We start from the raw sequence: 15,830 nt of genomic DNA, 5'->3' as shown, positions 1-15,830 counted from the left end.
TTTAGAGGAAGTGCAAGTGGCAAAGTGACAGAAATGTGTAAGAGGCAACGTTATAGGAATGTATAAAATTACGCATGGCATGCAGAAAGTAGGTAGAGAAAATGGTCAGAGGCAGTATACTTCTGGACACCAGTAGCTGGAAACAGGAGGAGGAGAGAGAGTTCTTGTGCTCAGGTCCTTCTCACTGGCTTCTCATGAGCATCTGGTTGGACACTGCAAGAGGTCAGGCGGTACCAGTGCCCATGGGAACCCCATCATTTCAACTTTTCAGGGGGCGCACTCCGTGTCTCATCTATGAGTGCCCCTAGATTGGTAGAGGGACAAAGTAAAACCTTCCTTTCTTCACATCTGCCAAGTGGAGCTCCTGTTCCTGTCACCTAATGACAGAGCCTGTGAAAGACTTTCCTTTTGCGGCTAGGTTTCAGGCTGGTGGTTTACCTTGTTCTTCTGCTGTTTATCATTCCCTCTGATAGTGAAATTAGCTGGTTCTGTGCCAGTGGGGCTGGAGCCAAAAGAAGGGTCACTGAGAATCAGGAAGAGAGATATCAACAAGCTTGAGTAACCCCCAAAGTATGTGTAAGTGCAAAGCCCCTTTAAACCCCACAAAGAGGGCAACTCACAAGATAAAAAACAGATTTATGGGGACAGAGTATGATCTGAAGCCTCTAGGAGCCAAAAATGAATGTTATTTGGAAAAGAAAACCAGAAGGTGTGGAGGAAAGTGGATTGAGTCCTATACAATGTATAGGATTGTGCAACCCTGAGCTAGACTTCCTCTATTAGTGAGTTAGCAGCACACAACGCAACATTTTTGTTGCAAGCCCCACTTGTAGTTGCATCCTTGTTCTCTTTCTAAAAGTAAGTTGCAAAGTGACTTAAAGTAAATTTTGTATTCATTGTTCAGCTTATGTTTTGATTTTCTCTTATTGGATATTTTGCTACATCTACTTGGAACATAGCTTCTTTAGAAAGGTGGTGAATACTAAAATAAAGATCAGCTCATGTTCATGGCTATAGGAAAGTGACTTCGATGAAGGAATTTGCTGACTTGTGAAATTAAAGTGTTGATGTTATAATATTCAGGAAAGAAAGTTCAGTTATTTTTTTATCACAATTCTATCTCAGAGGCATTATCCTGTTATATTCCTTCAGCAAACCTATGATGGAAATTAGATTGGAAGATAATGGCCACATCCAGACCTAACAGCAGTCCATAATTTAGTGCAATAAGCCTCAGACTGTTTCCTGAAACATAGAATCATAGACTTGTGGAGATGGAAGGGACCCTAAGGATCATCTAGTCCAACCCTCCGCAACACAGGGATGTGCAGCTATTCCATACAGGGATAAAGCCTGCAACCTTGGTGTTATCAGCACCACGCTGTGACAAACCGAGCTATCCAGGCTGTGAAGAGATGAGACGCATCTGTTTCAGTGTTCTCCTGTTTGCCATGCCATCTAAATCAGGACACTGTGTGGTTAATTTAAACTATGGCTTGTTCTAAGAAGCCAAAATCAAACTGATCCTGGCTTGTTTAGATACATCCAATTAAACTAACCACAGTTCCAGTCCAGACAAAACAGCAAACTATGGTTAGCTGAAAATGGAAGCAGAGGCTTCCAGTTCCTTGACAGACATGCTAGAGGAGAGTGTCTAAGGTTCATTCATAAACTATGGCCTATTGTTGTGTCTGAATGTAACCATTATCGTCAACTATTGTTTCCTATCTCCTCACACCAGAGGGAGGGAAGATGCTGAAGGAAGCTCATGCTTGTGATGCTGTAACACATATACTGTAATATGTTGGTTTAGCATTGCATCGAAAGCAGGTTAATACTCTATGGGATTTGAGCCTGGATGTCCCTGCCCCAAGTCCAACACATCACCTGTGGTTTTGCAGTTCAATATGAGGGCTGCCCTTTGTGTAAGTGTGACAACCTTTTCAAAACAGAGCATAGTAGGCAATGAATGTGGTGTGCAATGACATCAGCAAAAGGTCCTATGAGACTTTGTTGGTTTCCTTTCTTCATTTAGAATTGTAGAGTAGCAGATAGCACCTCCTGAGGCATATGGGGGTGTTTACTAGGCTAACCAAGGAATGGGCTACCAACAGGAGTTGAATTGATGAGTCGGGAGTGATCTAACCACTTAACAGGACTTTGGAATCAAGAGAGGCAAGTCTGTGGCTGTTAAGAGAGGAAAGTGTCCACCAGTTTCTTTTTCTCCCTGGATTTGAAGCTGGCACGGCCAATAGAAATCCATATGTCCCTTAAACACAGTCTAGCAGTATCTTGAACAGTTTGGTATAAGTCTGAGCTGGAGAAATAATATATTGTACTCTCTCAGTATAGTGTGCATGATGAAAAGCAAGACTGAATACCAAGCTTCTTGCCAGGATATTTGCTGGATGTCATACTGGAAGTTAAATCATGTATGGTATATTGATGTTTTTCATTGCTTTATGGCACATCTGTTTCTTGTTTGCTGCTTATATTAGTGCCTCCATATTAGAAATACACCCATATCAGGTTATTCTGAGGAAGTGGGCTGCCCTTGAAGGATCTATGGCTTTAGCTGCATTTCCATCTTCCCAAGTCCGCGCCTTTTCCGTAGAAGTTGCAACTTGCCCATCTATAGTTGTGGATGAAGAGGAACCTGTGAGACACTTGCAGCTTATGAAGTGGACTATTATGGTAAAAGGTAAAGGTACCCCTGCCCGTACAGGCCAGTCGTGTCCGACTCTAGGGTTGCGTGCTCATCTCGCTCAAGAGGCCGTGAGCCGGCGCCGTCTGAAGACACTTCCGGGTCACGTGGCCAGTGTGACGAAGCTGCAGCTGGCAAGCCAGCACCAGCGCCGCACACAGAAACGCTGTTACCTTCCCGCTATAAAGCGGTACCTATTTACTTGCACTTAAGGGTGCTTTCAAACTGCTAGGTGGGCAGGAGCTGGGACCGAATGATGGGAGCTCACCCCGCCGCGGGGATTCGAACCGCCGACCATGCGATCAGCAAGTCCTAGGCACTGAGGTTTTACCCACAGCGCCACCCGCGTCCCCATGAAGGGAAAATGCAGTTGTATTCCAGTCCTGCAGTCATGAACATTGAAGCTGTAAATCCATGATTAGCAAAATTTATAGAATCATAGAATTGTAGAGTTAGAAGGAACAATGAGGGTCATCTAGCCCAACCCTGTACAATGCGGGAATATTTTGCCCAATGTGGGGCTCAAACCCATGACCCTGGGATTGAGTCTTTTGCTTTATCTTCATTGCAGAGTAGTCATGTGTCCTCTTCAGCCTGATACTGTGCGGGTGGCGTAGTTTCAGCCCTTAACATGGCTATATCCTAGAGGTCACTCTAATTTGCACCGTCCAATGGGTGCACAATGGCAGACATGCTTAGTTAAAAACTTGTTTCTACTACTTAGTGAGGGGAATGAATTAGCAGTTGGTTAGTGGATGGATGTGAGGAGCTTCTGAAAACTAATTGTGGGGAGTATTTCTGCTGTTACGCACACAAAATGAGTTTTGTTTTTGTTTTGTTTTTAAAAAAGCCCCACAAATGTATGCATGATGCAGCTCTGTGTGCAAAAATTATTTAGATATACAATGGTACCTTGGGTTACATACGCTTCAGGTTACATACACTTCAAGTTACAGACTCCGTTAACCCAGAAATAGTGCTTCAGGTTAAGAACTTTGCTTCAGGATGAGAACAGAAATTGTGCTCCAGCGGCCCGGCGGCAGCAGAAGCCCCCATTAGCTAAAGTGGTGCTTCAGGTTAAGAACAGTTTCAGGTTAAGAATGGACCTCCAGAACGAATTAAGTATTTAACCCGAGGTACCATTATACTTCTTGCCAACACCCACAGTTGTGTCCTTTGGCTTCTTAATGTACAGTTGCACTTGGTAGCACATACTTTCAAGAACAAATAATATAAACTTAAAGTTCTTTACACTCTGTTGCAAAAAAAGCTTCAAGGCAAGTTGGAAGTTTAAATTAATCATTGTATAGCAAGGCCCAGTACATCTGGACTAGTAGTCATTCTTCTCTTCTGTATATGTGTGTATGTTTACTTACACACACACACACACACACACACACTTACTCCCGTGTGGCAAGCAATTGGAGTTTCACTCAATTAGTAATACAGATTATATGCAAGTCATCTGAACAATCTATAGCTGGCACTTGGATGTGGTGCAGAATTCTAGAGCCATATGTTAATGTGTATTCTGTTACATCTATAAAATATTGTCTGTCTGGAGAAGCCATGTATAACTTAAGGAAGGAGGGGGGACAAACAATCATAGGAAGTGCAGCTTTAATAACCTGTCATAGATCAGTGGTACAATGCTATCCTAAGCTATCTTGCCTTTAAACAAATAATCAGTATTACTGAATGCAAGATAAATATCCCAAGCAATGTAAAATACCATTTTTTAGATGTCACAAATAATATTTAATAGAACTTGCATGTGGCACAATGCATTAATCTAGTAGGTATCCCAGATGAAGATGTGTGGGGAACCAAAGCATTCAGTGGATAGTGCTGCTCTGTATGAGCAGATATTCAGGTTTAAGGTATCAGGTGTGCCAAATTCTACTTTCCTTGCAGGCCAGTGGGGGAAGGCCTGGCTAGGACTCTACCTAATGCTGTGGAACTGCCAGGAACGTGGGAGAGAGGAGCACACTAAAAGAAACTAAGGGACTAAAGTGTTGACCTGTGCTGCACAGGGTCTGGCCAAAGGCCTTGTTTCTGACATTCTTGATCTGAATCACATGTGCTTTGCTTGGAAGTGATTTCCCCAAGGCGTTAAATAAGCCACTTTGCCAGTTGTAGTCCTAGCAACAAATGTAACTTAACTGCTTGATTCCATTTCGACCAAGTGTGTTTGTAATGCTAATGCAGTATACCATAAGTGAATTCTGGAACTGAATCATATGTTGTATTGATTTGTAGCATTTGCTTCCTATACTTGTGTGTGTGCGTGTGCCAGCTTGGACTGTTGCAGCATTGCTTTTGCAATTAAATATTTGTCTGCTGCTTTTTTAAAGAATGTATTGTCATGTTCTATACTCCATTACTTCCCTTATACAGTGGTACCTTGGGTTACAAACTCTGCTAACCTGGAAGTAGTACCTTGGGTTGCAAACTTTGCCCGAGGATGAGAATGGAAATCGCATGCTCGCGGCGCGGCGGCAGCAGGAGGCCCCATTAGTGAAAGCACGCCTCAGGTTAAGAACAGTTTCGGGTTAAGAACGGACCTCCAGAACGAATTAAGTTCATAACCCGAGGTACCACTGTATTGTACATGGGCATTGCACTTCAGAGTCCCTTTTGATGTAGCCTGCACACACACACACACGAGTTCTGAAGACCTTGTGTTTTTAAACTTACTAGCTCACATGGTTACCAAATTCTGATGTGGGGGGAGATAAACATATGAACAAGGAAGCAAGTAAATCTCACATTCTTTTCAATGCATGATTTCTCTTCCCATATTGATTCCTTCTGGCACCCTCACCTCCTCCACTAAGGGCTGGCTCATACTGAGGAATGTTATTGGAAATGTTTAGCTATAATAATTTGGCATCCATTGCAGTCATGCAATTCAGGATCTCTTTAATATAAGTGTTTTTTAAGCAGTATCAAATGAAAAACAGGATGATGTTCTCCCAATAAAGGTCAAAAAACATCAGCCCTGCCTTTCAAGATGGCACATAATCTAAGCATAAATAAATACAAAAGATAAAACTTTTAAGATTTTGTTTACTTGTGAAGGAAGCTGACTTGATATGCCCCTGCCATATTGGTTTATCACAATTTTAAAGTTGTAAATAAAAGTTTAAAATTGCCTACTAATAATTAAGCTAAAGCATGTCTGATAAGGGGTTATATGGTCATAGAGTCCTGCACGAATCCTTGATCCACTAAACTTATTGAATACTGTGCAGCTTCAACCTAGAGGAGTTTGCCAGCCTCTTAAATTCCAGTAAGTAGGGTGCACCATTATTGCAAAAAATATTGTTTTAAACTGTGGAGTATATAATGGAATTTCACTTGTTTATTAAAATCTAGGGACTCAGCAAAAATCCAGAGGAATGTGTACCTTGTAAACTTCAAGTGTTCAACAGAGTATCTCTTATCTCTTTGCATGACCCGTGTCAAGTCTAAAAGTTACAGATTTTGCCGCTTCAAAAAAATTACCTGGTTATATTTTCAATGGATATGGCCCATTTTTCCATGAAGCAACCTTTGAAATTACTCTGTTAAATCCAAAGTTAAAGTTGCTGAAGAAGGGTATTTGTGCTACACTCTTAAAAACTCAAATATTGCTTTCCCTGTTGTGACCACAGCAGGGACAATTCAAGACCTTCGTGTGTTCCTCCCTCCAATAAATTGTTTTTAACACTAATATATCTTTGTGTGGAAGAAGTTTTGTTTTCATGCCTTGGGGCAACTAACGTAATTGCTGCAGCAGTTCTTGTCATCTGCATTTACTGGACGGTCTTAAACTTATTGAGCCAAAAAGTAATAAACCTCTGGGAACAAAGATGTTAAGGTATTTGGCTGCTAGCTGGTTGCAGCACATGCCAAAATCCTTTAGAAACAGAACTGAATGTTTCTAATGGAATGCTTCGTAAAAAGCACAATAAACTCTGATAAGAAGTTGAGGGGTATTTGTGTGTTGTGGTTATGTTCGCAAAACAAACATTTTCTGCTAAAGGGTGCACAAATTGGATAAATGGCTTTCTTGCCATCCTGTTGAAACTATGGGCAAGTAAGTAGAAACCAGCTCTTCTTTATGGATTTGATTTTTCTCCATAGATTTTTCTCCTATACTTGTTATGGTGGCTTTTAATCATAAACATTGATAACTACTTGGCTATTGATATCAGTGGTTACAGTTGCTGCCCATTCTATGGTAGGCAAAAAATCAGTGTGGTCTGATGCTCTTTGTAAAAGAAAATGCCCTGTAGTTGGCCTGTTTCCCACCCCCCACAAACTTCTTATTACTGAGAGAGAATTTAATTGCACCCTAACTCTATCTTCCTTTCCCCCCTGCAAGCTTTAGCTAGCCTCTGGAGTTCAATATCAAGTTTAGTTCCATTCAACCTACATTATCTTGAGCTGTGTTTTGCTATGAACCACCACTCCAGACTGGTGTTTTATTGCAGGTGTATTCTACAACCCTTCTCTTGACCAAGGGCTCCAGATGATCTGCCACACTGTCATCACCAAGTAGCTACCTAAGGCTTAGATTCTAAGCTTTTCTGTGCCTGGAGTGGGCAGATCGTCACAATAAAGGGAAAACATCAGAAAAATTCATCACCCCTTCCACAACAAATAAGCGATCAAAAGTATTAACCCAGTTAGAATGAACATACCACCCTATTTTCCTTTGGCATTACAGTGGTACCTCGGCTTAAGAGCTTAATTCGTTCTGGAGGTCTGATCTTAACATGAAACTGTTCTTAACCTGAGGTACCACTTTAGCTAATGGGGCTTCCTACTGCCGCTGTGCCACCAGCGTGCGATTTCTGTTCTCATCCTGAATCAAAGTTCTTAACCCGAGGTAATATTTCTGGGTTAGCAGAGTCTGTAACCTGAAGCGTATGTAACCTGAAGCGTATGTAACCCGAGGTACCACTGTACTGTGTTTTGGGATAGATTTCAGTAGTGGTAAATTTTGAAGGGCTTGAGCGCATCATGACAATCCTCATAGCCATACCCTGCTCAACCTTACGCCCACTGAAATTAAAGTGAAACTCTAAAGTGCTCTAAGAATGAGGAAGTCGGAAACCTCTTTCAGAAGGGAAGAAATTGGAGGCCAGGTTTCAACACAACACTAAACATTGTTTCCTGCTTGGCAGGGGGTTGGACTCGATGGCCCTTGTGGTCTCTTCCAACTCTATGATTCTATGATTCTATGATTCATTATTATTCCTGTTACATTTGATGTCACGTTTATTTACACCAATATACCACATAGCAGGTTCTGTTTAGCACAGTGCTAAGCAAAATGTTCTGTCTGTGCATGAGATTTCTCATTGCACACTCGACTGTTTTTGCACTCTTTTCCTCCGTGACCCTATTTTCCAAACACGTTCAGGTTGTTTCGCATTACCTTGCATTCTGCTCCAGGAGAATGGACTGTAGCAGCGTCATGTCTCTCAAAAACATGTTGATTCAGTAGCAATATTTAGCACCAGGCTGCCAGCCTATTGAGTTCAAATAAGAATGTAACTTACATTTATGGGAATAGCTGGGCTGATAATGTATAAAAACACCAGATGGAGCTGTCCTTCTGCGTTATAGCAGCAGCTACATATTTCTGTAGGTCTACATCTCTTTGAAAAGACAAAAATTATGTTGGGAGAACTTTTGTCTAAAGAAGCAATTCTAGCAAGTGGGCATTTGCTTTCACTCTGTTACTGTGTTGTGTGACAATTTGTCTTGATAAGGAACTGCCAAGAAAGCTTTTTTTTAAAAAAAAAAGCCAATTAGTCAGTACTTGTTAACGTTGCAAGGGCAATTAATTTTCCATGGTCATGGTGGTGTAAGATATGCATTGCTTGATGTGAACTGACATCCATAGCTGGGGAGTGTGACCATAATGTGCCATAAAAGGTAGTGTGTATAATTTATATTACCATATTTAGGGAATTTATTCCCCTTGGTGTAGCATGACTTTATTATGTTGTAAGCTGCCTTGAACATGGCTTTAACTATGGAAAGGCAGCATATAGATAAAATTATGTATGTATATATTACCTATGCAAACAAGATTCTCTACACACATGGCCCAAATCATGATGTAAACATGTTTGGAATAATATCTAAAAGACTGAACATGACAAATATTTTTTAAGTAGAAACAAACTGAGGTCTCATCCAGGAATACTGATGATTTAAAGCTTCTACCTATATTTCCTGTTATGCCTGTTAAAATAAATTATGACTCTTATTAGCTTTATGCTAGCATTTTCTGCGTTTCCTCAAGGGACCCTGGTAGATGTATACATTTAAAAAAAAAAGCAGTATATTTACAGTTTTTAAAAAGTGCCTCAATCATTTTCTAGTTGGGGGAAAATATGAAAAAAAGGATGTTAAGCTAATTTTTAGGCGAGGGGAGAAATTAACTTTCCTAATAGCAAAATTCTAAGCTGTTGCAAGCAAGGTATATAGAAAACCTTTGTGTGATATAGGTGTTTGTAAATGATATTCAGGAAACTGAATAGTACAGTTCTTGTTCTCTTTCAGTCCTAGAGCCATAGGGAAAGGATAAAGAGTTACAATTCTTACTTAAATAATATTAAACAAAACTTTCTTCGTAACAATGAAAGAGTAATCAGTTTTCTCTTTGTAGTTACTGTGCTGGGCAGAGGATGTTTACTTCTAAATGAAGTGTGTGTTTTATTGACCTTTTCAAGGCAAGTGGTCATCCTTCACAAAGACATTATTGACCTATTTGACCACAGTCAGGATTGGCACCCCAGCCCTACCCCTGTTGTAACCAGTGAGAATTAAACATTTCATTTCCATTTATTTCAATGGGACTTGGCATAGCTATGAAGTGATGAAAGCTTTTATGTTGACATGCCATGAGCAGCCTTGTGAAAGCTACCATATCGGCCTGAATATAAGGCTCAGTTTCCCCCCAAATTCTGACCGTGAAAAGTTAAAGCATGGCTTATATTCGCAACCTTACGGTATGCGGCCAGGAGCATGGGGCAAACAGCACCAGGATCATGGCAAAGCAGTGTCTGCCCCGAGTGTAGTTCCCCATCCTCTCCCCCAAGGCCGGGAAGGGAGAGAGTGAGGAAAGAGAAAGGTCGTCAGCAATGCAGCGCGCCTCCCCCCCACCCCCCGCTCGTGCACCCAGTATGCAGCCAGGAGCAGCAATTATAAAGGTGTGGCTTATATTTGGGTGTGGCTTAAATTGGGGCCAAGATGGTAATTCGCTGACTGCCTGTGTCCAGGCAACTAGGGTGAGAGAGCCTACTGGCCAGAAATTAACAACATTGTGAGAAGGACAGGAAGACTAGTAAAAAAGATAACTTTTGTAGTTACTAACTGTGATTTACTCTTGGGCTTCTTCAGGAAAATAATTTCACATTTTCACCTTGGGCATAGCTTGGTGGGTGGTGGGTGGCCATAGCCCCGGGTGCATGAATTTAGGGGGCATGAAACAGGCACCCCCATGCAGGGATCTCCGTCCCACCCTGCCTGCTGACGGGGGTCTCTGGGCACCAGAGCCCAGCCTGGCCTGGCCTGGCCTGGCCACCATGTCTCCAGTCCTGTCGCTGAATGTTCACCCTCCCTGCATGGACAGGCAGGCAATGAGGGCTGGGCTGGTGCATGAGCTCCGTGAACCTACCCTCCCTGCCCCAGGCACTGGCAAATGATCCAACACCACTGCTTCATAGGGCCTATCTTGCCTGTTTCTGTGATACAGACTGAACCTGTTGCGCTTGGCACTGGAGAGTTTTACATTCCCAAAGTGTTAATATGTAACCCTAACTGGCTGGCACATTCTCCAGTTTGAAAGCTCTGAAAGCACACTTGCATGGCCATAAGCAACCAAATTAATTTAAAAGCTACGGGAGCTTTTGCACAATTCTCTGGAGAAAGACGTATACAGTGGTGTCTATACTGTGCGAGCATAGTGTAACTTACATAAATTAATGCATATGAACAGTGAGACATGACTTAAGGGCTTGTGTTGGCTTGTAGTAGAAAGAATGGGTAATTTGTTGGGTGGTTTGCATAGCCCATTTACCAAAGTAATATTTCTCTTTGCTTTTTCTTTTCAAGATCCTCATATTAAAGTCTCCGGGAAAAAGGAAAATGTCAAAGAAGCTAAAGAGAAGATCATGTCTGTTTTGGACACAAAAGTAAGATGAAAATCAATTAACCAGCCCTTGGGCTTGGAATTCCAAGTACTTGATTTCTGAGGCTCAGCAGTGCACCAGCACTTAGCGTTCCTGAACCTTCTTAGGTTACATTAAAAAGCAACCGTTTTCACTGAAATTTAACATTTACATGGCTTAAAACAGCCAGTGATTATTTCCATCTTTAAATTTGATCTGCTTTCAAGTAATCTCAAGTAGTACAGCTTTGCATGCTGTAAAATGAGTCAATGACAGCATCCAACAGGAACTCTGGAGTGTTTTTATTTTTTTTAAGAACTTGGGGGTTTTGTAACTGGACAGTTTTCTTTTTTAATTCATGAGCAGCCTGATCCCATGGAATCCTTACCAAAAGAAAAAAGCTGCTTTGGCACAAGCTGCTGTCTGCACTGCAGCAACTAAATTGGAGCTCTACATCCCATTTGGTTACAATTTCATGGAAAATCCCCCTAAGAGCTGTCAAGTCATGCAGATGTGCTAATGCAGTTGTTTTAATGGGTGGGGTAAAAATTACTTGCCATGGGCACACTGTCTGTACTTGGTCACAGAGTGGGCATTAAAGGTCATGAGAAATATTTGTTAAAATGTTAAATTATGTATTGTGTAATTATCACAAAGAGAAAACTGCATTTTCAGTGTAGCATTTGGAAAAGCTATGCAAGAGTTTGCAGAGACGCTTAGGGCAGTACGTGACCCGTGAGGTTAGCCCTGAAGCTTCTCTTTGGATTTAGCCTAGAAAAGTAGAGCCCTTTAAACCACTTAAATATGGCTGTGGCTGAGAGAAGTAAATAGACATGTAATGCTGGTGTGCTGCTTGCTGAATGAGCAGCAGCAGCAGCCCATTTGTTTTCTGCAAATGCTTTTAAGCAGGCAAAATAGTTTTGCTTATACATCATACTAAGCAATACCATGGTGTAGTGCAAAATGTGCTGGCTGCGGGGGAGGATATTTTCCTCCTTCCTGGTTTTTGTGTGTGTTTTTTGGCTGTTCTTTTGCTGCTGCGGCATGCTAAGAGCTAAGCCATAGTTCGGCTTAATGTGTCATCTGAACCTGGCTTAGCTCTCCCAGATAAACCACAAGCTGTAAACCGCAGAACAAACCATGGTTATAGTTCACGACATACTCTGGAGAGTTAAACCACAAGCCTAGGTTTACATAGGCAGACATAGCTTAGCTTTCAACAGGGCAGCGGCAAAACAACCAGAGAAGAGAAGAGTGTAGTAGTCATGAAGTTTTTTTCTGGGAGCCTGCATCCTTATGCATTAGTGCCAAACTATGATCTGGCTGCTGCTGCTTCTATAAATTTGTTAGTCACTTCATCTTGCCCAGGGCAACCCAAAGTGACTTACAACCAACCAAACAGACAATAAACCCCACATAGATACCTTAAAACCAAGAGGAAAGATAAATCCATTAAAAGCATCCCACCCACTTCTAAAAGGCCACAGATAGCTAAACGGCAAAGGCCTGGTTACGGAAGAAAGTTTTTGCATGTCACCTAAACATACATAAAGATGGCACCAGGCAAGCCTCCCGAACATACAGCAATAATGCTCCTCAGCAATGTAACCTTGGTGTTCCATTAAAGGTCTACAATCATTCTCTGTTTGCCCCCAGATTTTAGCAGTCACTCCCAGAATGAGTCAGCCGAGGGGTAGCTTCTTGTTCTAAACTTTTATTTACCTATTGCTTATTATTATTAGTAGTAGTAGTAGTAGTAGTAGTTATTGCAAATACTGGTCAGAGGCTTAATAAATGCCACAGTAAAATGCAAGATAATGGTCCTTGAGGCACACCTTATCTTAAAAAATTGTTATTACTCCTGTGGGGGGTTTTTTTCTTGGTTTGTATTTATAACATGTCATCCATTTGCCTTAACCCTCGGGTGTTCCAGCAATTTCAATATAATTTACAGCCCTAATATTTGCCCAAGGCAAATCTCAAGTATTTAAGAATTGTGGAGAGCAGGTTGTTTTGGCTGAATGGATTGCATGGGGCAGCTTATTTAAAGCTCAAAACCTGTGTCTGTAGTGGGGAGTAGATTCATAAGCCTGAAGAAGAGTGGTCCTTCCCACAAGCATCTTCCTTTAATGAAGGAAGGGAAATGGTTAGATTCATGGGAACTGTGAGGCGTAGGATTACTGCTTCCCCCTCCTTCGCCCTTTTCTGCTCCTGTGGCTTTAAGAGCAGGCAGGTTCACAGAAAGTTAGTAGATAAAGAGGACTTTCACCTGCTCAACTACCCAGCTTTAGGCTGGGAGAGAGGTGAGGGAAGCAGCTCCAGTGAAGGGTTGAGAACTTAAGAACAGCCTTGCTGGAACATTCTAAGATCTGTCTAGGGATAGAGTGCCTCCAGAGGTTGACCGCTCTCACCATTGAGCATGCTCATTGGGGCAGGCTCATATGGGAGTTGAAGGTCCAGCAACATCAGGAGGGCCACAGATTCCCCAATTCCTGGTCAACAGATGTCTCACAAGTATTTAACCATCTGATAACAAATACAGAAGAATATAGGGGTTTTTCTGAGCAAGTAACCTTCATTTACCAATTTGTGATGTCCTCTTGGAGGGAGGAAGTTTCATTAATCCACCATTTGTATGCAGAACCTTATGCGTTCTGTATCAAAACAATTTTCACCTACTCCACAGTGCTTCACTTGTTAAATTGCAGGACAAAAATATGTGGCCTTTTTTTAATGGATCTGAAATGTCAACAGTAGAATGGTACTCAGATTTGAAAATGAAAACGGTTCCATTTAAGCTTCCGTTCAGGTTTTTCATAAAGTGTGGGACAAAGGCAACTTTAATATATATATCCTGCATTGGAAGAATGCAATAAAATAAACTTCTGACCTTTCCCCCCTGCAGAGTAATCGAGTCACTCTGAAGATGGATGTGTCCCATACAGAGCATTCTCATGTGATTGGCAAAGGAGGAAATAACATTAAAAAGGTGATGGAGGAAACGGGGTGCCACATCCACTTTCCAGATTCTAATAGAAATAACCAAGCAGAAAAAAGCAATCAAGTGAGTATATATTTTTCATCCGCTGCATTGAGTCGTAATATCCATACATATGCGTCAGAGCTTTGTTCACGTCAATGGCATCTCAAGACGTTTTGCTATTGAGACAAAAGACATCCCCCCACCCCAGATACCTTTCTGTCGTACTCCCAAGCCTCTTCTGCCTAAGGCGACTGCCTTCAACTTGCCTCTGAGTAAGGGTGGCTTTGTTTATGTCCTTGGGCGTGAGTGAGTATAGAGAGAAACTTGAAGCAATGAATCTTAAAAGTTTTCTCAGCCAAACAAATCACTTGCTGAAGTGATCAGAAAGTATTAGATTGCGTTTTTATTACAAATGCAATGGCTATTGTCAGGGAACTGCCATCAGTGCCGGAGGGAGAGAGCAAAAGCCAGAGGGATTCCAGAGAGCGTCCAGGGATCGGGAGAAGCAGCCCATCTTCTGGGGAAGAGAATCAGCGAGGCACCAGTGGAGAAGGGGGGCAGATGGGGGAAGCGACGAGGCGGTCCCATGACTCCTTGCCTGGGACCAGCAGGGAGAGTAGGGGTCCTCCGCTGCCCACGCCCTCCTTGCGCAGAAGGCTTTCGCGCAGAGAGAGTAGGAGGAGACTAGGCGTCAACGAGCTTCTTTGCTGGAAGAAGTTTAAGAAACGCCCACTGACGGATTCTGCCAGCGATTGAGTCAGCCACGGGTGAGTGGCTGTCCGGACAGAAAAGGTTCACTTAGGCAACCCAGGCAGGTGTTTGCACCCAGCCGGGGAGATAAGCACCGGCTTACGCACGAGCAACCCCTAGAACCATTACAGCTATCTTTGAAATAGCACCTCTTGTGGTCCAGTCTGTTTTGTTACATTATTTTAAAATAACATTTAAGCACTTCTTGAATGAACTTTGATTACGTATCTAATGGGAACCTTGCATGTTGCAGTGGGGGAGGGTAGTAAGAAATCTGAACTTCCAATTACGTTTTAAGCATCAAGGATAACCAACAGATGCATAACCGTGAATCACAATGGTAGAATTCATTGTTACAATTTCAGTCTTACATTTATACTTCCACAGGTGTCAATTGCAGGACAACCAGCCGGAGTTGAGTCGGCCAGAGTTAGAATACGGGTAATTATCAGATGCTGGTACCTTGCTGGTGCCTTCCATTGAGCCCTCCTGGCTCCTTCCTCATGTCCTTGAAATAAGTTTTTTATATAGTTCGCTTGACCCAGAAAGTAGAAAACCACCCTGGCTGCTGTCTACTTTGGGGATGCTGCAGAACTGCATAGTTCTGAGGATGTACTAGTTGTAGCAGATATTTACAGACTTCCTTTCAAACCACTTGTGTTCACCCTATTTTTATTTGCTGTACTGACAAAGTTATGGACACATTCTGTGGATTAAAGTCCCAGAAAATGCAACAACAGTTTGTAGATTTTAATACTCACCCTATGTTTCTGGTATCATATCTACCTATTCCACTGCCAAATAGAGGTGAAATGTGATAATTTGATGCTTTCTGGTAGAGGTTGTGCAATGTAAGGTGGTGGACAGCATAAAACAGCATTTAAGGCTGCTTGACTTAGAATTTTGAATATATACCTTCATGATAGGCCAAATAATTTCTTCCTTGTGTTGAACTTTTGCTTTTCTTTTGTTTCTAATCACTGTTCCAGGAGCTGCTCCCATTGGTGCTGATGTTTGAATTACCTATAGCTGGAATCCTTCAACCAATCCCTGATCCCAATTCTCCTACAATTCAGCATATATCTCAGACATATAATATTTCAGTATCCTTTAAACAGCGTTCTCGGACATATGGGGCTACAGTCATCATCAGAGGATCTCAGAATAATGCTAGTTCTGTGAAGGTAACACCTTAGCTGATACTACTGTGGTTGTACTG

The 15,830-nt window shown here is 42.0% G+C and overlaps 1 protein-coding gene across 2 annotated transcripts in view; it reads left to right on the top strand.

The window, feature by feature from the left end:
* The window catches only part of BICC1 (BicC family RNA binding protein 1), a 109,629-nt gene that overhangs the window by 67,095 nt on the left and 26,704 nt on the right, over positions 1-15,830 (top strand). For both annotated transcript variants that reach the window (XM_028729303.2, XM_028729304.2), the window contains exons 4-7: positions 10,823-10,902; positions 13,784-13,942; positions 14,999-15,052; positions 15,601-15,795. In XM_028729303.2, coding sequence (XP_028585136.2) covers positions 10,823-10,902; positions 13,784-13,942; positions 14,999-15,052; positions 15,601-15,795 — 488 coding nt within the window. The remainder of the gene's footprint in view (positions 1-10,822; positions 10,903-13,783; positions 13,943-14,998; positions 15,053-15,600; positions 15,796-15,830) is intronic.

The sequence above is a fragment of the Podarcis muralis genome, chromosome 6 (genome assembly GCF_964188315.1).
Source record: "Podarcis muralis chromosome 6, rPodMur119.hap1.1, whole genome shotgun sequence".
Taxonomy (NCBI): Eukaryota; Metazoa; Chordata; class Lepidosauria; order Squamata; family Lacertidae; genus Podarcis; species Podarcis muralis.
This window is presented reverse-complemented; position numbering and strand designations above follow the sequence as displayed.